This window comes from Zalophus californianus, chromosome 8 (genome assembly GCF_009762305.2).
Source record: "Zalophus californianus isolate mZalCal1 chromosome 8, mZalCal1.pri.v2, whole genome shotgun sequence".
In the NCBI taxonomy this organism is placed as follows: Eukaryota; Metazoa; Chordata; class Mammalia; order Carnivora; family Otariidae; genus Zalophus; species Zalophus californianus.
The window spans coordinates 108970369-108987447 of record NC_045602.1 but is presented as its reverse complement, the minus strand read 5'-3'; the positions used below and the strand labels follow the sequence as shown (position 1 = coordinate 108987447).

Below are 17079 nucleotides of genomic sequence, written 5' to 3'. Positions count from 1 at the left end.
CCGCTGAAGGCCATGTTTGAACAATACAGGTATTAACAATGAATTTAGGAAGGCAGGTAGTACGAACAATGGGTATCGTAGGCTTTGGTAACAGATCTGTGTTCTAATTCCTAGTGGGAACTTTGTAGTTATGAGACCTTGGTTGAATAATTTTCCTTTAGGATAATTTTAAAGATTTTATCTGAGAGCAAGAGAGAGCGTATGAGCCGGGGGGGGGGGGGGGGAGGCGCAGAGGGAGAGGGAAGAGCAGACTCCCCACTGAGCAGGGGAGCCCAAAGGGGGCTCCATCCTAGGACCCTGGAATCCTGACCTGAGCCGAAGGCTGTCGCTTAACCGACTCAGCCACCCAGGTGTCCTCCTTTAGGAGAATTTTTAAATCCATTCAAGTACTAGGATATGTCAGGTACACAGTGAACATTCACTATGAACGAAGTAGGCATCATTCCTGTCTAAGAAAAGGTCTTTCAACAGTCCAGAAGACAGAAAAGAAATTTGAAAAACCGTGAAAGATTTTGTAAAATAAAAATCGTATCTACTTCCCGGCAGAATAAATGAGATAAAGCGATTACTTAGTTCAGTGGTTAGCATAATTGATGAATAAGTACTTGGCAAAGCAAAGCCGACTAAAGTTTGGGTCTCACTTCCTTATCACGTGAGTCTCTCCTCTTACACAGGTGGGATCCCCAGGGTTTTCCACTTCAGGGCCTAACAAGTGTCTGCTTTGTATGCGTGAGGGGCAAGCCCTGGCTACGGAGGACACGAAGCGGAGAGTACCAAGCTGCCTCCAGGTTAGACCTTGTAGGACGCCTCCCCCCCCACAGCTTCTTATTTATATTTCTGGGATCCCGGGCGCCAGCGCCAGCCGTCCGCTGTCAGGCCGGAGCTCCCATTGGCTAGTCTCCTTCGGAAACACACGCCTTTTCCCGCCTCCTCATGCAGCTAGTCCAATGCACGCTTCTCCGTTCCGCTCCGCCCCGCCCCCACAACTCCTCCTCCCTGATGGAGTCTCACCATTGGTGGATCTCTGCGGCCGTGATGGCGGCGGTGCGCGTGCGCGCTCGCTCCGGGGCCCTCCTTAGGGGAGCGAGCGGAGCGGGTGCTGGAGGAGGCAGATCGTGCTCCGCCCGGGTGAAAGAGCGGCGGCGGCGCTGGGCGGGGCCGAGTTCCACAGCCGGCAGCCGGGCTGTGGTGGGTCCTGAGAGCCGCTCAGGCGGGGCGGGGCCGGCCGAGCGGAGTCCGCGCGTGCCCGCGCTGAGCTGCCCGCTCCGGCGGCTGCGCTGCTCGCCTGCCGCGACGTAGCGCCGGGGTCTCCAAGCATGACCGAGCTGAGGCAGAGGGCGGTCCGCGAGCCGGACGCGCCGCCCGAGGACAAGGTAGCGGCGGCGTCGGCGTTGGCGCGGCCGGGCAGCGGCGCCCCCGGGAGGTTCGCGGGGGCCGCGCGCAGAGGTGTCGTCTCGCTCTCTGACCCTTTGTCGCCGCCGACAGCGTCCCCGGGCAGCGCCGAGGGTCTTTGGGTGGGGGCCTCGGCGGAGCGCGCACGAAGGGGCGGTAGGTCGGAACCCCGGCTCTGGGGTCTGGTTGGGGGTGGCATCTCCCGGGCGCAGGAAGGAGCGCGCGGGGCCACTTGCCTCGCAGGGTTGATGGGGGTCCCCTTCCAGTCTCCCACCTCCCCGAGGACTTCCTGGTGTGGAGACATCGGGACCCCGTAAAGCCTTCTTTGGCAGGAGACTCATCTGAGCCAGTCTAAAGCTCTCTGCTCCCCTTTAAAATATTTGGGCGAGGAGGCGGCTATCAAGACAAGGCCATGGAATTTGCCTCTTAGGAGATTTAAGTTCTTTCTTGAAAGTGCAATCTATTGGTTTTAAATTAAGCAGAGAGGTCTCTTGACTCACGTCGTCTGCAGGTGTTGGAAGGTGTACTCCCCGTGTAGGTTTCCTGCTTCAAGTGTGGGCATTGATGGGGTAGAGCAGGAGGGTAAAAAAAGAGGCCATCTTGGCGGGGACGCAGTTGGTTGAGGGGTGAGGGATGGGGGGGTTGACACCTTTCATTGAAGTGAAAGGTTTGTGTAGGAGAGTTGAGGAAGGTGGAGAGTGGTTGGTTCAGTGGACGTTGAATGGCAGCGTAAGGGTTGGGGCTTGGCGGTAATATTTCGAGCTTCTGGAGCAGTGTGTTTGGTAAATGGATCTGGCAGTGGTGTGTAGAATGGACCGAGGGAGCCTGGGCCAGAATGGAAGACGCTGGTTAACTTGGGAGTTGCCAACGGGCGATTTGCACATGTTTTCTTTGGTCACATGCTATTTTAAAAAACCAGAACGTTTCTCCTAACAGTCTGAATTTCAGGCCTCTGTGGATAATTGGAAGATCTGCTATCATAGTCCCACCTGATTAGCATGGGGCTGGAGCTGAGGAACAGCTGTTGCCACCAATCCCTGTTGTCCTACACCAGGCCTACAGCAGCCACTTATGTATGTAGCTTGCAGGTTTTGACAACTGGAGGAAAGGAACGTCAGGGAAACACCAGGAAGGAAGAAAGCACAAAATCTGGGGACAGGGTGTCAACAGAGCAGTTATACTAGAACGCATGTTTGGGGTGAAAGATAATAGGGTGTTAAACAAGTTTTTTGTTACTGCTGTTGACAGTGGATCATTCAAGGAGAACTCTTCATATTAATTTTTGGAATAAATTTTGGAGAAAATTCAGGGTTCCAGCGCAAGCGTAGGAGTCACTTGCAGAGAAATGGTACTTTGAAATCTCTTATCTTCCCATTAAGTATCCTGGTTGGGCCTGAAAGAACTCTGCCCCACCCTGCATATACTAGTTGGTGAATATTTAGATGTTTAGAGGTTGTGTAGCCCTGTTTAAGATTTAACGTTAAGGGACTTTGTGGCCTAAAAGGTGTGAAGAGAGGGAGACAAAAGAAGGCACGATAACCAGTGGGCTGTATGTTTTGAAAAGCTATTTGTAATGGTTAGCCATACTTACTGGTGAAAACAAAAACACACACCCCATGGGATTGTGAGGTGAAAGTTTTTACCCTCCCCACTCAATTCCTTGGATCCGTCTCCCAGAGAAAAAGTGCCAGTTGAGTCTTAATTACTTTCTCATTCCCATGTTTTAGGTAGGGAGAACATGAGGAGCTGTCCAGCTAAAGGTACCTTAAATTTTTACAACTGCACTTGAACCACTTATACAACGACAGAATGCCTGGGGTTGTGAGCTCTACTAAGTGCCTGTTCCCTAAAACACAGCAGCTACTGCATTTGGTTAAAAACCTGATTGATGTAGTCCATTAACCCAGAACAAGGCAGTCAACTCCTCCCCTGCCTCATCACTCAGTATTTCTGAACTACCACGTATGGTATTTTTAATAATAAAGATACATTTTAAGAACTATGAAATGCTTTATGTGCCTTTGATGAATGTATAGAATCTTTAAAAATATTCTATTTCATAGTTTGAAAAACCTATTTTCATGATTCTGGCTTTGCTGATATTCTTCTGTTAAAACTTAAGAAAATTAGAATAAAATAGGGGTGCATGGGTGGCTCCGTGGTAAGCATCTGCTTTCAGCTCAGGTCATTATCCCAAGGTCCTGGGATTGAGTCCCACGTCGGGCTCCTTGCTCAGTGTGGAGCCTGTCTCTCCCTCTCCCTTTGCCTGCTGCTCCCCCTGCTTGTGCTCTCCCTCTTGTTATCTCTCTCTCTCTGTCAAATAAATAAAATCTTGAAAAAAAAATTAGAATAAAACAAGGCTATCTCTTTAAAGAAATGAATTGTGAAATGAGAACTTTCTTATTTCATAGAAGAATTCAGAAAATAGTATCAGGTCAGTTCATTAAAAGAAGTGGAACACATTTGAAAGATTCTTTAAAATGTTCCATTTGCTTAATGGTTGTGGCAAAATTGTTTTGTAAGTAAGTAATCATTAGTTTCAAAATAATCTGGAGAATGTGTTTATTAGAAGTCAGAAGGTATTTTGTTATATTTAGCATCCTAGAATGGAATTTTCAAAGCCAATTGCTAATAAAGGAAATGTTTTCCTCTGGGAACCGTGCTTATAATTTTAAAGTCCCAAAGCACAGTATTGTTGCCAAATTTAAGAAACTTGGAATTTAAGCTTTGAGAATGATCCTCTTTCTGCCCAACCATGTTTTTCCAATGGAGGTTAGGAAAGGATGAAACATGGGCCAAAAGATTGTCATCTTAAAATTTATGTTGGGTTTGGCATTTCAGGAGACTTTGTTTTGGAGGTTAGAGTGAAGGCTCTGCTGTATTTAGGTGCTGGAGTGCTACTTAAATTAGAGCTTTACTTGTTTCAAGGCTTCCTTTGTAGATGGATGAAGCCAGCATGGGAAGGAAATAGTGACACCATTTAGAAAGAAGAGTTTAAAGTTTAACTGAAGACAGTCGTTAGGAGCAGGGACTGTGCCACTTACCAGCTGTGTAACTTTGAGCAAGGCGCTTATAAAAGCCTCTGTTTGTCCATCCCTAAAATGGAGGTGATAAAGTAGCATGTGCTTCAGAGGATATTCCTGTGGATTAAATGAATATGCATGTTACATAGGTAGGGCAGGAATTGTCACATTGTGATAGTATATTAGCTACGGTTGTTTCTAGCTGAAATATAGTTTGTTTTTTTTTAATAGGTGGGTTTTTTAAAAAATATTTTATTTATTTATTTGACAGAGAGAGACACAGCGAGAGAAGGAACACAAGCAGTGGGAGTGGGAGAGGGAGAAGCAGGCTTCCCGCCGAGCAGGGAGCCCGATGCGGGGCTCGATCCCAGGACCCTGGGATCATGACCTGAGCCGAAGGCAGACGCTTAACGACTGAGCCACCCAGGCGCCCCTGAAATATAGTTTTATAGAAAAAAATAATATTCACCTTCCACTCTTGTAAGATGATTAAATCATCAAGTTATGAGTGTTTGGAGTAGTTTTTTCCTATTCATCACTTTTTAAGGAAAGTATTACAGGGCTTGGCCTTCTGTGACCGATCTTTTTTTTTTTTATTAAAAAAATTTTTAAGATATTTATTTATTTGACAGAGAGAGATACAGCGAGAGAGGGAACACAAGCAGGGGGAGTGGGAGAGGGAGAAGCAGACTCCCTGCCGAGCAGGGAGCCTGATGCAGGGCTCTAATCCCAGGACCCTGGGATCATGACCTGAGCCAAAGGCAGACACTTAACGACTGAGCCACCCAGGCTCCCCGACCTATCTTTTCAGTTCATTTTCTTTGCTCAATTTTTCGGTGTTCAGAATCACAGGCAGGCTTTAGCCGTAGAAGCAGCATTGCTGTATGCAATTATCTTCCCTTCAGTGCACTAGATATAATATATTTGGGGACAGTGGTGAGTAATTAAAAGTGTTTTTCTGCTTTTTAAGAGTGAATTACTGAAAAAATGAAATCTTAAGAGCTATAAAACTACAGATGTAGGAGAAATGCTCTATTTCAACTTTTTTTCTTATTGAGAAATACTTTGGGTATTGAAAAGTCAGTAAACCTTGACTGTGGTTCTTTTTTTTTTAATTTTTATTTTATTTGTTTATTTTTGAGAGAGAGAGTGCACGTGCACGAGCTCCCACTGAGCAGGGAGCCTGATGGAGGACTTGATCCCCGGACCCTGGGATCATGACCTGAGCTGAAGGCAGATGCTTAACCGACTGAGCCATCCAGACGCCCTTGACTATGGTTCTTAAACAGGGAGAGAAGGTACAAGATTTGTCACATAACCCACCATTTTAATTTTCTTATTTATGTTGATCAAAGTATGTAAGTTTAAAAACTCAACTCCCAATTTTGTGACTACTTAAAATTAGTTTTTTTTTTTTAATTTTTTTAAAAAGCTAATTTTGGTGTGCCTGGCTGGCTCAGTTGGTAGAGCATGCAACTCTTGCTCTTAGGATTGTAAGTTTGAGCCCCACGTTGGGTGTAGAGATTACTTAAAAATAAAATCTTTTTCTTTAAAAGAGCTGATGCTGATTTTGTTTGAAATGTTTTGTTTGTACACATTTGTGATATTTCATTAGAAGAATTTATATCTTTTAAAAATGGTAAGTTCTCATTGGTTGTTAGAACTAGAAAGATCTTAGAAGTCATTATTTGATAGGACACCATATCCCAGAGAGTTTACGTGCTCAAGGTCACACAGCTTGTTAGAGGCAGAGTGGGTCATAGTATGAAGGTTTTCTTATTTCTGTTTTTTTTCTCATTATGTTGCATAATGCTGCCTGCAAGGGTACAGAATTAATTTACAGACTTTAAAAACATACGCAAATAGCACCTATTTTTCTTATGTGGCCATAAAAATCAGAAAAATAGCAAATGAATTTTTCAAAATGTGTTTGCAAATTCTCAGTAAATGTGGAGATTCTGAGAGAAAAAAATTGGCAGAAGAAGTTGATTAGGTCCAGTTTTCCCAGTTACTGGTGGTTTATATATTCTGAAGTCCATGCCTGGGAGCAGCCATTTGGGTATCTTTGAAAGGAACTCCCAGTGTGGTTGGGCTCCTCACACTGAGCTACATGAGGCTGCTTTCCAGATGATGATTTTCAGTGTCAGAACCGCTTGTTCCAGCAATGATCAGTCACTCAGTATTCAACACACCTTCTCCTTAGAACATTCACTGACTCCGTGTCTGCTGTATACAGTCTCTGTTAGCTCTGAGGGAGGGCTGGTGTCTGTGTTCATGAAGAAAATGTTCAGGATTTTATACCAGTTTTGGCTCCAAAACTCCACAAATATTTCATTCTTTCTCCATTGATTTGAAGAAATGTAACTGAATGCACAAAAATGAATCTTGTAGCTAATTTCACAGTTGCAAAAGGATGCAAATAATCATCCTTTAAACTGTTTGAAAGAATGTGAGCATCAGTAGAGTTAACCACCCCCGCCCCCGCCATCTGCAGGGGATATGTTCCAAGACCCCGGTGGATGCCTACAACTGCAGATAGTACCGAGTCCTCTATCCACTGTGTTTTTTCCTATACATACATGCCTGTGATAAACCTTAATTTGCACATTAGCACAGTAAGAGATGGACAACAATATTAAAATAGAATAATTACAACCATATGCTATAATAAAAGTTATGTGAGCATGTTCTCTCTCAAAATATTGTTCTGTACTCGCCCTTCTTGTGAAGATGTGAGATGATAAAATGCCAGTGTGAGGAGATGAAGTGAGGTCAATGATGTAGGCGCTGGGACTTAGAGGTTGGCTACTCTTGACCTTCTGACGATACCTTAGGAAGATCACCTGCTTCCAGACCCCGGCTGCCTGGCGGTAACTGGGGCCTGGGAAAGCAAAACTGCAGATAAGGGGACTACTGTGTTTCTGATTTGTGCGCTCTTCCATCTATTCTAGGATCCACCCAGGTGGAGTATACTGAACTCGTTTGCATTTCTAGTAGGCTTGTGGAGTAACTGCTGCACAGGGCTTCGTGTTCCCTGTGCTGTGACAGTCTCCCTGCCTTTCCTGACCCATGCTGGAGGCTGCTGGGTGTGAGAAAGCACAGCCTTTCATGTGCTATGCTGCCTCTGGTTTGTGAAAGAGACATAGAGACCCTGACTCTTGATGAGTATTTTTGCCAGGGTCGTCTTGGAAAAATACGAATTTGTTCCTGGCATTGGGCAGAGTTCTTGCCTTCCAAGCCTTGTGGCATGGTGGTGTGGTGCCAGCGATGGTAGGCTGGATCCATTAGGCAGCTCACCCTGCCAGTCTCCAATCTTTGTTCCCATGCTGTTTGCCCCAACAGTGGGGATGGCATAGGGCCCACTAGGTTGAGTGACCTTTTCAAGAAAGTTAAACTTCATTGTGTCATTTTGACTAGGCAGTGCATGGTTCAGAATTTGAAAGGTGCAAAGGGTACGCTGTGAATTGCACCTCCCCTTCTCCCTAGTGCTCCGCAGACTCAGCCTCTTGAGCCAAGTTCCGGTGCTCGTGAGTACCTGCTGTTGGTACAGGACCTGATATGTCCTTCCAAAGTCAGATGTCCTTTTGTTACCTTTTGGCACCAAGTCCTTTGTATTAGGGTCACCAGAGGGCCAGCCTGGGGCTTCTCTGTGAAGACTCTGCTGTGTTTTTGAAAGAGCCGTTGAGACATGGGATTTACTGGCAATACTCTCTGCTCCTGGGTGCCTGATGTTGAGAAGATTTCTGTCATTGACCCCAGATTCCTCAGTGGGCGATTCTCAGAGCCTCCTCCCCACAATCTATGTCCTGCTAGTCTTGATGGTTTCAGTGACGTTCAGGACATTCCTTGGTGCATATCCCTCAACCAGTGACTATCTCAAATCTGACTTATCTTGTTCTAGACATTGGCCCTCTTTCTGTCTCTTCTGCAAGTAGAATCAGATCTCTAAGTTGCTCTAGGTTAAATCCATTGGTCCCTATGTCTTCTGTTCCCTCACCCTATCCAGGTGACCGGTTCTAACCAGGTGTTACCTGGATTCCTTACCTGTTGCTCTTGCATATTTCACATAGTTCAGCACTACTGAGAACCCTCTAAGTGAGCTCCCTCCCTTCAGGATTTGTACTCAGTCATTTCTAGTCCATCTGTCCTTTCTATCCTCTTAACAGCTCTGAAATCACCCTATTAATTAGAGGGGAAAAAAGAAAAAAGAATTCTGGCTGTAGAAGACTATAAAGTCTTCTCTCTTACCCAGTCCCTCCTCTTGCTTGGTACCCCTGTGATATCAGTCTTGGCTCTTGCTGTTTCCACCTCCTGAATTGTGCTTTTTCTCTGTCACCTTTCTCCCTACCTCTACCTGTTTAAACCTTATTTTCTTAAAATCTATTTTAGCTCTTCTCCATGTCGTTACTTCATCAGGCATATATTTATTGTAGAAATCACAGAAATGTATACGTATGAGAATGAAACCCACCAACAATCCCATCATGCAGAGAAACAACCATTGTTCAAATGCATGTGGTTGCACACAGCTGTAATAGTAGTTACCATGTATGATCTGATAGCTTGCCTTTTTATGCTGTCAGAAGCATTTTCCCACATCGTTAAGGTTCTTTAAGTTCTTTATAAGCAGTATTTCAAACTTTTTCTTACTATGAAAGAAACACATGAAAAAAACAAAGGTATTCATTGTAGAAGCACCAAAAAGAAAAGAAATCACCTCAAGCCTGCCAATGAGAGAGAACCACTGTTGTTGATGTTTTGGTGCATAGCCTTTCTTTTTATATGCACTGCACATTCATGTACTATGTATAAGTTTTATAACTTATTTTTTTTACTTAAGAATATGCCCTAAACATTGTTCAAGTCTGTAAATATATAACCAGCATCATTTTTAATGTCTATGTGTCATTTCATTGTGTTTCTGTACCTCAACTTATTGAACCAGTCAGGCTTTTAAGTTGTTTAAGTGTTGGTCTTATAAGCAAGCTGCAGGAAATACCCTTGTTGAAGTAAAACAAAACACAAAAAACCCTTTCTGCACTGCATATCCTTAGATAGGTTCTATGTTTAGAATTGCTGATTTAAAAAGGGATGTACATTGTCTAAGCTTTTGATACAATTAATATATTTCCTTCCTGCAGTAAATTTGTAGCCACCCTAACTGCATGAGAGTGTCTATCTTTGTGGTCTCTCCTTCCCCACAAAGACACACTGAGTATTCACTTGTTTCCTGATTTTAGAAGAGGCATTATTATAGCCTAGTGGTTACAAGCACAGACTTCTGGTTGGACTGCTTGGTTTATAACCTGGCTCCCCCAATGATTTGCCTCAATTTTCTTCTTTAAATAATGGGGCTTAGAAAGAGGTTGTTCTGAGGCATTATCATCCTTTTCCCATAGGAACTGTACCTTAGAGTAACCAAATAGTTGATTAGAAGTGTCTATAGAATAAATGAAGAAATAATATATTCAACTCCCCATTGAATTGATAGAACGAGACCATAACCATCAATGCTGCTACCATCAAACAACCAGATATTGTGTGTCTCTTGATGGAGGTACAAATTAGAGGAGGAATCTTGTCCAAAAATCGTACTTGAACCTATCAATACTTTAGTTCTAAGTGCTAGTTTACAGGAAATTCAAGGGACAGGAGAACACATTGAAAAACACCACTGGACAAATGACCTGGTTACTTTAGAAAATACATGGCAAGGAGACATCTTGCCCCATTTTAAGAAAAGTGGGAGCAATAGATATGATAAAATCTACACATTAAAAGACTTAAGGTATATTAATGATTTTTGGACCTTATTTGGGTCCTGATTCAATCAAACTGCTATGAAAAAAATTGAAAATTTTGGGTAAATTCAAATATTGGAGATTTAATATAAAGGAATTGTTAATTTTTATAGGTGTGATAATGGTATAGTGATATTTAAAAGCCCCTAATAAAACACTAACTGTAAAAGAAAGAGTTGGTAAATAGAGCTACATTAAAATTAGGAACTAAATGAAAAGAAAATCTACAGATGAGAAGGAAGTCTACAGATGAAAAGGAAGTCCACAGATGAGAAGATGTAAAAAATATTTGACACAAGACTCATTCAGAATCTGTGTAAAGAATTCCTACAAAATGAATATGTAAAAAAGACATATGGGCTCTTCATATGATCAGTAAATATATGAAAATGTGCCCAACATCATCAGTCATTAGGGAAGTGCAAATTAAAACCCACAATGAGATTTTACTGCACACCCATCAGCATATCTAAGATTAAGAAGACTGAAAATACTAAGGGATGGCAAGTATGTGGAGTTCATATACTGTTTGTGGGAGTATGGCAAATATTTACTGAAGGCTATATATAGGGGCATCTGGATGTCTCAGTCGGTTCGGTGTCCAACTCTTGGTTTCAGTTCAGGTCGTGATTTCAGGGTGGTGAGATCGAGCCCCGTGTTGGGCTGGGTTCTTCGCTCAGCTTAGAGTCTACTTGAGATTCTTTCCCTCTCCATCTACACCACCCCACCCCACTCATGTGCGTGCTCTCTCTCTCTCTCAAATAAATAAATAAAATCTTAAATAAAACCTACATTTATACAAATTCTATGAACATTCCTAGGTGATTACCTGATAGAAATCTGTGCATAATGTTCATAATGTTCACTAAAAGACAAGTTCTAGAATATTGAAAGCAGTGTTCTCTGCAGTAACCCTAACCTGCAAACAACCCAAATTATGAATAATGCTGCCATGAACATGGGTGTATAAATATCTGTTGGGATCTCTGCTTTCAGTTATTTTGGGCATAGACCCCAAAGTGGAATTGCTGGATCATATGGTAATTCTGTGTTTAATTTCTTAAGAAACTGCCACACTTATGTATTCTTATATTTTGGGAATTTGTTTTAATATCTAATAATGGCAAGTATTGATTAATGTAACTTACATAGACAACTATTGAGATCTTCAGTAATAGTGTAAAGAGGGGGAGCGCCTGAGTGGCTCAGTCAGTTAAGCATCTGCCTTCGGCTCAGGTCATGATCCCAGGGTTCTGGGATCCAGCCCCGCGTTGGGCTCCCAACTCAGTGGGGAGTCTGCTTCGTCCTCTACCTCTGCCTGCTGCCCCATTTGCTTGTGCCTGTGCATGCTCTCTCTCTGTCAAATAAATAAATAAAATCTTTTTTAAAAAGTGTAAAGAGGTCTTGAGATTAAAAAAAAAAAAAAGGCAAGAACTGCAGCTTTAATGAACTGTATTACTCACCAAGGAAGAGAAGGGTTGAAGCAGTCATTGCTAATGGATGTGATGAAGTGGGTGATACTTTCCTTTGCTCTGCAGTGTCCCGGTTTGGAGGATATCTTATATGGTCAACCTAATAATGGGATCCATTATCAAGTGGATTGTCAGACTGTGTAACCCAGTCATGTTTGCTTGGTGTTGTAGTAGAGCTTCCTGAACTGGCAAGCTTTCATCTTCTTGTAGACCATGCTTTAGGATGAAAAAACTACAGAATATAGCTTTATTATACCCCTGGTTGTTATGTTAAAAATTTCTTTGTATGGTGCTATAAAACATCAGGCCGTTTTTTTTCCTAAAAGAAAGCCTCTTATCATATATTCACAGAGTGTATGTTGCCAATGTGACCACTCTCAAAATACCAGTAATTTTGAAGACCATACATTCCTTTTGAATTTTGACTAATGATTTGATATGTTTAATGATTCTGACCTCCTCCCACTGTTATTTGGAATATAACTCAAAAATTTCCCCATGTATTGTTTTGTTAAAAATGTCAAATGGGGGTGCCTAGGTGGCTCAGCCATTTAAGTGTCTGACTCTTGATTTTGGCTCAGGTCATAATCTCAGGGTTGTGGGATCAAGCCCTGCGTTGGGCTCCGTGCTCAGTGGGGAGTCTGAGATTCTCCCTCTCCCTCTGCCCCCCCCCCCGCGCCGCCCACGTGCTCTCATTCACTCTCTCTTCCTAAAAATAAATAAGTCTGTAAAAAAAATGGATTTTTTGAGACACAGATGTTTGTTTCCTATATAAACATTGACTGAAAACATCATGTTGAGGATCATGTGCATTGTATGTAGTTTGCATATTAACAATCTTTGTGTGTCTTCCCAGGAAAATGCTAACTGGGGAGGGTTTGCAGGGTGTGCTTGCTTGATCAGTCTTTTCTTCCAGTCTGCAGAACATACCACTTACTCCCAAGGCGGGCGACACCAAGCCCATCCAGTTGTTAGTCCTTGTATGCAGCCCAGAGTTCTGCATCGCAGTTTGATGTCCAGTAGTCTCACTGGGTCTGGTTGCCATGCACTAAAGGTTATCTTCCATCCCCCTCCCCTTCAAGGACACTTGTGGAAGAGGGTCAGGCTGAAGGGGGCAGGATAACCCAAATAAGCTTTCCCATTTGGACAAGGAAAGAATGAGCAGTAATGTCTTGGCTTACCTTTCTCCTGACTGGGAATTTGTCTGAGACCTCTGTGTGCTTAGATGGGGCCTGCTGCTTAATAGGCTTCATTTTAGGTTGAGCGGATGGGGAGCCGAACCTCCTAAATCTCATCTACCATCTCGTATGTCAGATCTCAGTCCAGAACTCCTCCACGGTAGCAGAGGGCAGAGGGCTTCTATTTTCTCTGGAGGCTTTCTGAAGTATATGCTCTTGGCTACACTTTCCGTTTTATTTCCTCCATCTTAGTTCTTCAGTCTACTTTGTTATCTAGAAATTTGTTGAAATCTCATGTATGTGGTTGGTCCCTGTCCCTTACTATTTCTGCCTAAAAGGCCATGGTTTTATTCCTTACTGTGCTTATTGACTTCAGTTCAGTGGGATATTGAGGTTAAAAGGCATGTGCTCTGTCTGCTTTCATCAACAGGAAATTTTCAGTTTTGAGAGACTGAGCTGATCTTACATTAGAAGCAGCCTGTTGCAACACTTTTGTTGTTCTGTGTTTGGGGTGAAGGATAAACATGGTTCCTCTTGATTGAAATCTGGGCTTCTGCTCTTGACATTAAGAAGGGCAAGAGCTGACGGCCGATCACGGGAAGTACCTGTGTTCAGTTGGAGTTGGCTGATGGAGGAGAGGACACTGGGTAGGAGATCAGGGAAGAGTCAGGAGAGGGTGGTGTGCTACCAGATCCTGAAAGAACAAGTTTTTGAGAAGAAAGAAAAGCTGTGTCAAATAGAATGGAGAAGTCAAGTAGAATGAGGAGCAGACTGTGTTATTTCCTTGCCAACGTTATTTTCCACAATGGTCCAAAAATCTTTTCACGGAAGATGGTATCTCAGAAAGTGATAGGACCTAAGTTTTTCTGAACAATAAACCTTTATACATTTCCCATTTTATGGATTTTGCTAAGTTCTTATATATTTTTAAAAGATAAAATCTTTTAATAAATAAAATAATAAAATTTATTTGACAGAGAGACGGAGAGAGAGTGAGTGCAAGCAGGGGTAGCGGCAGGCAGAGGGAGAAGCAGACTCCCTGCTGAGCAGGGAGCCCGATGTGGGACTCGATACCGGGACTCTAGGATCATGACCTGAGCCGGAGGCAGTCGCTTAACCAACTGAGCCACCCAGGCGCCCAGTGGTGCTGCTTTAACTAGATGACTTCAGATAAAAATCATCACAGCAGCCTCTTTCCACCATTGCAACAGAAAAGTACATTCCCTAGATGTTGGAACAGTCACTTGCTGGTGGGGGTGCAGGTCCTGGCAGCTCTCTCCTGCTGCCTGAAGGGCCTAAGAAGGAGGCCATGGCTAGGTTCTTAGTGTGATGGGGCACTTCTCTTTGGAGAAATGAATCAGTTACTGATAAATTCAGTCTTCAAAATAATAATAGTCTTCTAAATAAGAGGTCATTGGTGGAAAAATAATCCGTTGAGGAATGGTCGGTTCCATTATGTCACATATGGAAGCAGGCTCAGGGGGACTGACCAGCCAGCCTGCATTCTGATTGCCTTTAGCCAGTTTTTCCAGGGGCTTCCCTCTGAAGGCATAAATCATAAATCTTCTGTACTCCCTTTGACTGTCGGTGTGTAGTGTCCCATCCTACTGTTTGAGTATGAGGGTAGTTTGTAGAAGCACAAAGGTCTCCTTCACTGGCCACTTTAAATAGAATTTCCTGCTGCAGTCTAGTCTGCCATGTTGAGGCTGACGTCTGTCACCCCCTATAGTTTTGGGAGAGTAAGGGCCACATGGGCTTTGTTTTTTCACAGGGATGTCAGCCAGACTCTCAGTTTTCTCTTGAATGGGTTGCCATTTCTATCTTCTATCTGCTCCACAGAATTCTCTGTACAGAGAATTTTCAGTTTTCACATAGTGGTCTGTTGAAAACACACTATAGGAGAGTAGCTATTTTGAGCACTGCTGACAAAGAACCATTTCTTCCAGAGATATCAGCCTTTCCTAGAGGCTTTTTATCAGACAGGCGACATCTCCTTATTCTAGAGGGTTCTGCTTGATTCCTAGTTGCTGTGGTTGGACATCCTCTTTCCTAGGTCTCAGGAAGAATTATCCGGATTACAGGGTTTGGTGTTCTAACACACGACTCTTACATTTCTCATTGGTCTTTTTTTTTTTTTTTTAAAGATTTTATTTATTTATTTGACAGAGAGACACAGCAAGAGAGGGAACAGAAGCAGTGGGAGTGGGAGAGGGAGAAGCAGGCTTCCCACAGAGCAAGGAGCCCGACGCGGGGCTCGATCCCAGGACCCTGGGATCATGACCTGAGCTGAAGGTAGATGCTTAACGACTGAGCCACCCAGGCGCCCCTCTCATTGTTCTTAAAGTATCCAAAATATGAGCTCTCTGTCTTTTGTGCCCTGGGAGCAGTTCTCCTGCCGCAGCCCCTCATCCCCTGAAAATGTATGTCTGTGCGAAGTTCCTCTCCACCCCCTTCTTGGGCAGGAGCACCTCTCAGCTGTTGAGCCGATCAATAAATAAAAAATAAAAATAAAATAAAAAAATAAATAATAATAAATAAATTAAAAATAAATAAATAAAAAATAAATCAATAAAAGCACCACTGGAGACACTGACAGGTGAGAGCCTCAGCAGCTTGGCAGCCCCGTGTCTTCTGACCTCACTTATTCCCAGCCGCAGGTGAACCAGAGCCATTTCAAGGGAAGTTCATCGGGGCTGGGGCTGCCATGGTAAGGATGGCTGGCTCTGGGGCTGGAATTGGGACTATGTTTGGGGATTTCATCACTGGTCATGTCAGGAACCTGTCTCTGAAGCAACAGCTCTTCTACACCATTCTGGACTTTGCCCTCTTGGAGACCATGGGGCTCTTTTGCCTGATGGCGGCCTTTCTCATCCTCTTCACTATGTGAAGGAGCTGTGTCTCCATCTTTCTCCCGTGTCTCGTCTGCCCTGTATGTTCCTTTTCTTATACCTCCCCAGGCAGCCTGTGCAAAGTGGTTGGCTCAGGGTTTGATAAAGGGAAGACCAATAAATACTGTATTGATAAAAGAAAATCCAAAATCTAAGAATGAGCTGTTATTTGAAGTTGAAAAACCAAAGGCTTTTAGTGTCCAGGGGATCAAAAAGGGGATGGAAAACCAGGATGGTTTGAGATTTTTCAAGCCCCCTTTTTTTCCAGGGAAATTTGGCCCAGGATTTCCATCTTCATTCATCACAAATGTCTCTTAGCTTTGACGAGTTCACTATAGATAATGTGGTCGGGGAAGCTGACCTCGGGCTGGTTGTTTTGGTTACTTTGAAGAATCTCATGTTGTCTCCTGTGGTTATCCATGTGGGACTAGGGCTTGCTCATCATTCTGACTTGTTTAGCACTGCTTGGGCGGGGGCAGAGGGAGAGCTTGTGGGGTGGTGACATTTGAGCTGAAGGAGCAGGAATGTGTCTGGAAAGATGGACCAAGAATAAGTGAGGGGTCCCAGTGGCAAGGCCTGAGGGCCAGGCCAGAAAGTTTAGGAGGAAGCCAGTAAAGGTGTCAGCACAGAGAAGTTGAGAGGCTTAGATATATCCATTTGGTACTTTTTTTAAAGTATGGAAACAATACTTGTTTGGTGGAAAATGTGGAGGTGATGGGAAAATATTTAAAAATTTACCTTTAATTTTACTACCTAGAATATAACTGCCGCTGACATTTTTATTGTGCCCTGCTAATCTTTTTTCTGTGGCTGCTTGGTGTTTTTCCCTATCTTTGTTAAGTAGGTCATATAAGTTGTTTCTTCTTATAAGGGCATGATGAACATCCTCATGTAAATGACGTATTTCGCTAGATACTCACTTTGGGTATATTTCTCGTCAAGGAATGACTAGATCAGAGGAGATGTGAACCATTTAAAGGTTCTTAATACATACTTCCAAATTGCCTTTCAGAAAGGTGGTACTAATTTCATTTGCATGAGTACTGTATAAGCGTACTCATTTTCTCCAAGCCTGGTCCACCGTGAATGTTCTTTTTATCTCTTCAGTCTGATGTGAGAAAATGGCTTCTATGGCCATTTTATTTTTTATGTCATTGATTATTAGTGAGGTTAAGTATACAGGTTATTTGTATTTGGCAAATTGTCTCTTGCTGATTTTTTTCTATTGGCATGGCTACATTTTATTGATTTGTAAGAGGTTTTGTTTTTTTTTTTAATAGTTAAGGAAACTGAAAATCTAATTTTTCATAGACACGCTGCAGTTA

General features: G+C 43.2%; 1 protein-coding gene and 1 pseudogene across 4 annotated transcripts in view; both read left to right on the top strand.

The window, feature by feature from the left end:
- The first annotated feature begins 1103 nt into the window (after positions 1–1103).
- The window catches only part of CDS2 (CDP-diacylglycerol synthase 2), a 57951-nt gene continuing 41975 nt past the window's right edge, over positions 1104–17079 (top strand). Inside the window, exon 1 of one of the 4 annotated variants that reach the window (XM_027621200.2) lies at positions 1104–1373. In XM_027621200.2, coding sequence (XP_027477001.1) covers positions 1317–1373 — 57 coding nt within the window. In that variant the 5' untranslated portion in view covers positions 1104–1316. Of the gene's footprint in view, positions 1374–5636; positions 5714–17079 lie in introns of those variants that run through there. The other 3 variants (XM_027621202.2, XM_027621199.2, XM_027621201.2) reach the window with 3 other exon arrangements.
- LOC113937233 lies at positions 15270–15856 on the top strand (annotated as a pseudogene).